The 8588-nt window shown below is 41.2% G+C and overlaps 1 protein-coding gene across 1 annotated transcript in view; it reads right to left on the minus strand.

Moving 5' to 3' along the window:
• Nucleotides 1–5380: 5380 nt before the first annotated feature.
• The window catches only part of prdm8b (PR domain containing 8b), a 5608-nt gene continuing 2400 nt past the window's right edge, over nucleotides 5381–8588 (minus strand). Inside the window, exons 2-4 of the mRNA XM_008417762.2 lie at nucleotides 8051–8275; nucleotides 7593–7824; nucleotides 5381–7298 (exon numbers count right to left, since the gene is read on the minus strand). Coding sequence (XP_008415984.1) covers nucleotides 6040–7298; nucleotides 7593–7824; nucleotides 8051–8269 — 1710 coding nt within the window. The 5' untranslated portion in view covers nucleotides 8270–8275 and the 3' untranslated portion in view covers nucleotides 5381–6039. The remainder of the gene's footprint in view (nucleotides 7299–7592; nucleotides 7825–8050; nucleotides 8276–8588) is intronic.

Here is an 8588-nt window from a genome sequence, read left to right on the forward strand (position 1 = left end):
GCATTACCCAGAGCGTGTAGAGGGCGGAATACAATATATAACATTTCCAAAACCCAAACGGAGTCAGGAATGATGCAAGAAATGGATCAGGGCCTGCAGTCGACTTCACGTTCAGTTGCTTGAAACTGTGATTGACGGCAACTACAACATGTTCGTCAACATGTTGTAGTTGCCGTTGACGCTTATTGATAGTCAAAGATTAATAAGTGAAGGGAATTATGCTTGATTTTATGTGTGTAAATTCCTATAGTAGATCCATAGCAGCATAAAAACGTGCTGCAATAACTGTTATTTACATTTAAGCACCTTTTTATGCTTCTGTTTATTTTGAAGCATTTTCCTAAAGGCAGATTTGCAGAAACTGGTGTCATTTAAGGCTTTACTCATCGGTTTTCACACTCACATCCAATGAGACTTTAACATTGATTAATCTGTTGTTTCCCTGAAATGTAGGACTCATTGAATCTTCTTGATTTTTGTCTTTCTCTCTGTTGACTGATGAGGCAAAACTGACTCAAAAATGTCTCAGGTAATGCTTTGAGTTCCACTCCCTGTGCCATTATAACGGTTTGTTTGTGGAGGTTTGCTCTACTTCCTCATGGGGGCGGAGTTGGCGTCATGTCATTTCCATTCAATTCTCATCTCCCTTCTGTGCTCAGTCTGGGATTTCTCCCATTGAGCTCTATTCCTCCAATAGAGTCTCGACCGGGTCAGTCAGCGAACAGAAGGAGTTGTGAATGATGTCGGTTTTTGTTGTTTAATTTTTCTTTTAAAGCTGTAGTTGGCATATAGGGTTGAAGTGAACGAAGGCGTTCAGTCTATGTTGGGAACTCTTCCAAATATTGAGCAAATAAAGTCAGAGAAAGATAAATGTGTAAGACTTTGTATTTCTGGAAAATATGTTGTGGCCCTACTCCACACAGGGTTGTTTACAGAAAAGGACCTGGTTTTTACCAGGCTACATACTTTTCAATAAGTGTTTAAAATGAGAAAATGATAAGAATTGAAGAAAAATATAAGACAGCAGCTAAAAGTTGTTTCTTAAAGCAAAAGTAAAAAGTCAACAAAGATGTGACGCGACACAATACCAGGAGATGTCATCCTGTTGCTTAATGCTGACTTTTCGGCTAATAGCTAAGCAATAATTCAATTGCAGGTGCTGTTTTAGTGAGAGTTTCAGATAAAAACATTGCTTACCTTTAACAGAAGTCAGACCCAACCAGGCAGCGTCCACCAGAGACATTCTGTTATGTGGATTCACATGGATAATCGCGGAGCGGACATTATGTGTAAATTTGTCCCTGTCAGCAGACCTGTAGATTGAGTGCATTGTGGGTCGGAAATAGTCTACAAAAGGCGACGGTGTTTGTGTATATTTAGACCATCAATAAGTAATAATGAGGCAGCAGAACCCCGCTCCCCCCCCAATCAGGCAGCAACAGGAGGAGCTGACCTCGTGTCAAGCCTGAAGACTAACTTTAAAACAGATAAAATGTGTGTGTGTGTGTGTGTGTGTGTGTGTGTGTGTGCGTGTGTGTGTGTGTGTTTTGTGAAGATGCGTCCTCATCTGAATATTTCTCTTGCTGCCTGTACAGCTCAGCTCTCTGTGAAGTCAAAAGTTAGTTTGGTTCAGTTAGTAAATGCTTTGGAAACTCCTGTTACTCTTAGTCTATTGATTCACCGAAAAGTTTCCGTCTCACTTGACTGTCAACGTAAAGGAGGAAAAGGAGGAATTAAATTCAAATACCTAGTCTCTCCGAAAACATCTACCCTTACCGTTCAGTATCACAGCAGCCCATAACTGCAGTGGGGGGAGTCAAACATTTGGCTCCGCCCCCAAACGGAGCAGAATCTGACTCCCCTCACACTCAAATGTGCCCCCTGCTGGCAGACGTTGTGTATAACATGCATAACATATTAAAAAATAGATGTCATTACTGCATAAATTAGACTGCATGTTGCAAGCCTCAGAATAATCATTTATTGGGTGAACATAAAAGAAACAATAAAAAGTTATAAAGATTAATTTGTTTCACATAATTACATATGTTGTATAAAAAAAACGCAAAGGTTGTGTTGACTTGATTTGGGATCAGACACATTGTGTTGGCCTATCACATTTGCCAACTCTGCTGATAATCAATTGTCTGAAAAACCTAAAAATATATTTCTTAGGTATGGCTGTATTATGTATTTTCCAGCCATATAGTGCCATTTTATAGCATGATCAAGTAACTAGGCTACCTTTAGTTGTCATAAAAATGTTATGTATGTCAAACATTGTAATCTAACTCTTTGAAATTGGGCCTCTTTCTTTTAAAACTCCTGTTCTTTGACCCTTTAACAACGTTTTTACCAGTGTTGCACCGAGACGTAGCTCATATAATGAGCTCAGCAGATGGTCAGTTCCACCAGATCTTTACTAATTACTGCTGGCTAGTCTGAAGGAGCCGAGTCGTGAAGGAGAACTACTCTGTGAGATGGAAACTGCAGCTCTGAGGAGGAGCTGTGCCTTGAAGGCGGAGCTAGGTCCACCCAGGCGTTTTGCACAACTGAATGTTATGTTTTTGATGAGGGAATAACATTATAACACATTGTAGAGATCAAGAAATTTTAAATAACACTGTCCCTTTAACAGGGTTCTACTGGAAATACCAGTTCAGCAGAAACTTTAACTGCCCCACGCTGCTCGGCTGTTGATTGGTACAGAGACAAATATGTCTGCAGGGGAAGTTGGGGAACAAGCGACCCGATGACACAAGCAGAGAAGCATGAGGGCCCCGAATATCACAGGGGTGTTTGTGGGTTTGTGGGGGCTGGGCCTGTCCTTCCCCTGCCCATCCGTCACATGCCTCTGCGGTGATCTGACCTGTTTGACTTGGGCACCGGCGCTGTAATTTATCATGATGTGAACGTCTTCGTCACTCTGTCAGATCCTCTTCTTCTTCTTCATGTGGTTTCTGCACGTCTCTGCAAAGTCGCTCAGCTGCTCCAGATGGATTTCTTTCTTTTTCCAGATTTAGATTCAGCAGCAGATTTTCCAGACCTTTACCCAGTGAGCTATCCAAGAACCTCACTACGGATTTACTGCTTCCGCATAATGTCCCCCTCTTTAAATTCCACTAAAAGGAATCAAAGCACAATCATGTTGCAGAAATAGGAGTAAAAAATTGGGTAAACAGTTGGAGAGTTTCAACTAATTGTCAATTTCATACATTTTATTTAAGCTTGTCGGCTTTAACACAACTTCTAACATAAAGATTCATGGTTGAATTCTCACCCGACTCTTTGCACAGAGATTTGCTATTTGAACATTAGTCACTGAATCACATTAGTTTATATCCATTTTACTCCTTACCAGAAGGTAAATTAAACAAGTCCTAATGTGGGACTTGATGAATTCAAAATTTGTAAGAATATCATCATAAACTAAACACATTACAAACAGAAACACAGCAAACACACGAGTCAGCAAAAAGTCAACAAAGTGTGACAGAGAGACAAAAAGCAGGAAGACAAATTTAATCTTTGTGGTTAATTTATATAAAGCATTACATGTTTTACAAATATTTTTATTTTGATTAATTTTATTTTTCAGTGTTTTACACAATAACTCCAAAGAATAACTAAAATAATAAAAGCTGCATTGTACAAAAATGGGCGATGGCTTTATCTCAGCAAACTGCTAACATTTCCTTAGCTTGTTACTGAGCTTATTTATTTTCTGTTTAAATTGCTTTAGTTTAAAACCCTTCTATAAAAATTATTTTCTCATTTTGTTCCGTATATTGTTTAAAACTTTTAGCCACACTTTAAAATTTTTTGTAAAATTCAAAAATGGGTTCGTCACCTACAGTCGTTTTTCTGTTTGTCTTTCTGTTTTATCGTAATTATTTAACATCACAAAAAGTATAATGCAGCTGGTGATGTAACCTCTCTTGTTTCTATCCTCCACATTTGCATGTTTTTAATTACATTCCTCCCCAAATGCTGTTTACTTATTTTCTGCATGGCTGCAACAAACCTATGTGAGACCGATTTATGGATTTTTGAGGAAAGAATGCAACAAAACACTTAAAATCTGATTATGAGAAGGATCAGCGCCTGCTGATTTGATGATCGAAGATCTTTAAATTGTCAAATATGCACACATAAATGTGATGTCATCAGCCAAAACACAAACAAAGCTCAAGCAGTATTTTGGTTTTTGTTCTTTTGTTTTTCTCTTCTGTGCTCTTGTAAAAAAAAAAAATTTATTACATGTAAAGGCATATTGTTGATCACACCATTGGATGATAACTTTAAAAATAAACAGAATTTCATATCACAGGCCAACATATCAGCCAGTTAGGAATTACTCACTCTCTGTAAAAACATTGTGTATTTTAAGAACAAAATTATTAATTTCCACTGGATAAAATATTCAGCTGCTGTCTAAAGAACGCGCTTGACCATTTTTTTTACATGTAGTTCACGTGTTGACCACTTGATGGCGACATTGAATCATTATTCACAGGCGGTAGTTTTGCGGTTTTGTTCCGAAACGTTCCCTACCGGGTCTGACGTCGTTCTCCTTTTTTCCGTTAATTATAATTATTCCCTCACGCCATGGACAGTTTGGTGGTTATTCATTTGAAGAAATTGTGTTTTTTCTCATGCTATAAAAATAACCAATACGATTCACTGCAACAAGGGAGACTGTGTTCTTACTGATATTTTTAATGCGATTGAGTGTCATTTCTTTGTCCACGCCGTATGTACTAGTCATATTTTGCATTTTACTTTAATCATGTTAAAATTCTCAATAACTTAACTTGAACAAATGAGCCATTTTCTCATAAATTAATTTCCGCTGCACGCCTGAACGCGTGTTTAATTCTGATGAGTATTTTTTAAATCGTACAGAAATGTTTGACTCACTGACAGAGGACGGGATTTGGATCCGTGCTTTGCACCGAGTTTTTTATTTTTATTTTCTCCCAATATCTCCGGATAAATACTCCTGGCGTGGTATTTTTAATTTAATCAGATCACTTCTAATTGTGTAATAATAATAATAATAATAATAATAATAATAATAATAATAATTCATGTGATACAAAACAATTTAATTTAAAATAAAAATTGATTTATTTCATAATAAAAATAATAATATACTACTAAAGGAATTTATATGCCTATATTTATTGCAGGCTAGTATAATAGCATTTTGATCTAAGAAAAAAATATAAATGGATTCAAACTGCAGTTTTGAGGATTTTTTGAGCACATTTTATTTTTTAAAAATATTTTAAATTTAATTTAAGGAACAATATGCTAGCTAAGTTTGACATATGTGTAAAATTAAAATAAAATGTAAAAAATCCAGAAATCCCACAGGTGAAAATAAAGCTATTTTATTGTCAATGCATTCAACATGATTAGATAAACTGTCAAGTAGTAAATTTCCGCAAAAAGGAAGAAACACTGAAACTATTCCCCACTGACACAAAATATTACACTTTGTTTTTCAAATAAAACAAATTATTTACACTGTGATGAATAGACTGCATCTTAAATCAATATCATTTAATATTACATGCACTCTGAAATATAGTCTGACATAAAACCCCCCAGTTTGTGTCCTTAAACATTGCAAACATGAAAAAGAAAACAATTGTTGTGGTGTAAAACCAGGACGAGTGACGACAATTGTAATTCATCTCTATATTTGAATTTGCATGATATAAAATACAACTTACTGTACATTTACACATATTTAAATCTTCCTTATTCTCAAAGATTCAAGTGCTTCATAAATAGATTAGTTTGTTTTTTTTTAAGTCAAAATGTATTCGCTCACAGTCGAAAACATATCATTTTGTACAGAGGAGGAAAAGTCAACAGACCAAAAAAGGATTTCAAGAGCGTGTCCAAGGTGTAAATAAGTGCAAGGGGTGTTTTTGTGGTTTAAGTGGCCTATTTCCATTTGGAGGACTTAAATCCAGGCAGATTCTCGGCCCCTCGTTGAGCAAAAGTCCCTCTGATCGTCTTAAACAGTCAGTTGTGGGAGGTCATGTGACGTGACAGGTGATGCCGCTCCCGGAAGGACTCGTTGCATATGGGGCACTTGAGTTTCTCCTCCCGCCGCCGCTTGACGAGAGGCTCCATGGAGTACTCTTTTTTGTGGTGTGATCGCATGTGGTAAACCAAGTCTGAGGTCATGCGGAAGGAGGCATTGCACTTGGCGCACCAGTTCTGAGCCGGCAGGCAGAGGGAGGTGAAGGAGGGAGGCAGCAGCGTGAGCGCCGAGGGCATCTGAAGCTGGATAGGTCCGGAGTTCTTGGGCCAGAAGGCGGTGGTGTACACGAAAGGGTTCTGCTTGCCAATGCCAGCGGGCACGGGGCAGTTGGCGCCAAGCTCTGCACCCTGCAGCTTGGCGGCAAGGTGGTCAGCCTGGTAGAGTCTGTTGGAGGAGATGGTGTCACCCACCGCTGGGTGGCAGTCCAGCAGCTTGGGGGGCATCACCAGCGGTGAGATCTGGGAGAAGGAGCGAGCTGGTTGGCTGAAGGCACTCTTCCTCTCTGTGCCGCTGCCGCTGCCCTGCTGGCTGACCGAGGTGAAAGCGCTGCCCATGGGCGAGGTCTGGAGTGGCTGCGTTTCAGAAAGAACCTGCCTGATGTTGAGGTGCTTCTCCACAGAGTTGCTGCTCGGGCGACCTCCGTCTTTGTTCTCAGAGTTGGAGTTCTGGAGGTTTTTGTTGCCACTGTGGTGTTTGAGGTTCTGAGGTGTCTTCTTGACCTCTGTGAAGGCGCTGCGCTTGACCTCTCCATGCTCTGTAGATCCCGGCGGGGAGAAGGCCCTGTGGTTCTCCTCCAGGCCATACACTCCTCTGTAATTCTGTGCAGAACTTGCAAGCTCTTCCTTAGACTTGGAAACCGAAAGGCCCGGTCCTCTGGACTCTCTGTCCTCGACTTCTGAGAACTTTCTCTTCCTCGAGCTCTCGCTGCAGATCTCGGCCTCCTTGTCAGTGGGTGAGCTGCTCCGGTTCTTCTCCAGATCCCGCGCCAGGTTGTGAAAGTCAGTGGAGGGTTTGTTGTTGTCGTGCGGACTGCTGAAGCCTTCCGAGCGGCCCAGCTTTGGGCTGTTCCTGCTCGGGGTTGTGTTTGGTTGCTCTATGCTGCTCTCTTTGCCAGGCTCCTTGTCTGCCTCTGTAATACTCTGCAGCCTTTTGGTGCAGCGGAACCGGAGGTGGGCCAAGAAAGGGAACTCAAACTGGAATCGCTGGCTGCAGTCTGGACAGGAATGGTGGGATGAACCTGGGAAGCAGAGAAATGGAAAATTACAATTTGAAGATAGAAAATGTGAAACTCTGAAGTATGTTGCCAGAGGAGGGACTTCTGGTCCTCAAAGGGCTGTTGTCCTGTTTATTTTAGATGCTTCCCTGCTTAAACATTTCTAAATTGAATGAGCGGGTCATTAGTAATCTGCAGAAATTGGTGGCAGGTTAGGAGATTATCCAAATATCTAAAACACACAGCACACTAGCCCTCCAGGAAAGGACCACCTCTTCGTCTGCACTGCCGTTCCAGTGGGGAGTTCAGTCAGCTCACCTTTGCTCTTGGCCGGCGCTCGGCTGGAGCTGAGCAGCAGCAGGTCGATGAGGTCCTTGCCGTACCAGACCAGCAGCTCTTCGTCCTTCTCGATGCGGCGAAGCGAGCGGTACAACAGCTGGCCGTTCTTCACGTAGGCCTCCAGGTTCTGCTCCTCTTTGTCCCGAGCTGACTGGACCAGTCGCAGCCACATCAGGCCCTCCGAGGTGCTGTTGGCGGCCGAGGTGTCCACCTGCACATCATGAGGATACGCAGATTTTTATTAATATAAAATATGTCACCTGATCACAATGTGTATTTGCAGCAATTTCATATTAGTACAAAAAACAGATTATTAAAAAGAAGAAGAAATCTTAGGGATAAACTCAAATGTCAAACCTTTTCAGATATAAACTGGAAATCAAATGAAAGCTCCTTTGAAAATAAACCTGTAGGTTTGCACTGCAGGTTGAACCCACCCTGAAGATGTAAGGTGCTGTGCGTTTGTCGGTGGATTTCAGCGCGATGAAGGCGATGCTGTCGTACAGCGACGTGTGGCTCAGCACGCACGGCCCGAAGATGGCGTTCTCCGGGATGTCGCACGTCGTGTAGACGCTCGTAAAAATGTCCGTCAGACACTGCTGGACCGCCTTGGCGTCCCCGTCCCACGCCAACTTCTGAGAGCTGGACTCCTCCATGTCTCACTGCGGGGACACAGAGAAAAACACGCAGGACTTAACCTCCGGGACCGTTGCGGGATCTTCAGCTTTTATTTTCTATATACGGAAAAAATAGCAATCCGTGTGAGACGAAGGGGTTGTTAGGTGGTGGACTCCTGTTCCTGAAGACCGGAAATCAATAAATAAATCTCTTCCGATACTAAATGAGGCGACATGGCGCCGATCCGGGCCTGCTTTCCAAACCCAGAACGGCTTCAGCATATTAAAGTCGAAGTTTTAAAATTCCACAATAATTTTATTTATAAGATTCATTATTTGTAAATATTATTATTATTAT

The sequence above is a fragment of the Poecilia reticulata genome, linkage group LG9 (assembly GCF_000633615.1).
Source record: "Poecilia reticulata strain Guanapo linkage group LG9, Guppy_female_1.0+MT, whole genome shotgun sequence".
Lineage (NCBI taxonomy): Eukaryota > Metazoa > Chordata > Actinopteri > Cyprinodontiformes > Poeciliidae > Poecilia > Poecilia reticulata.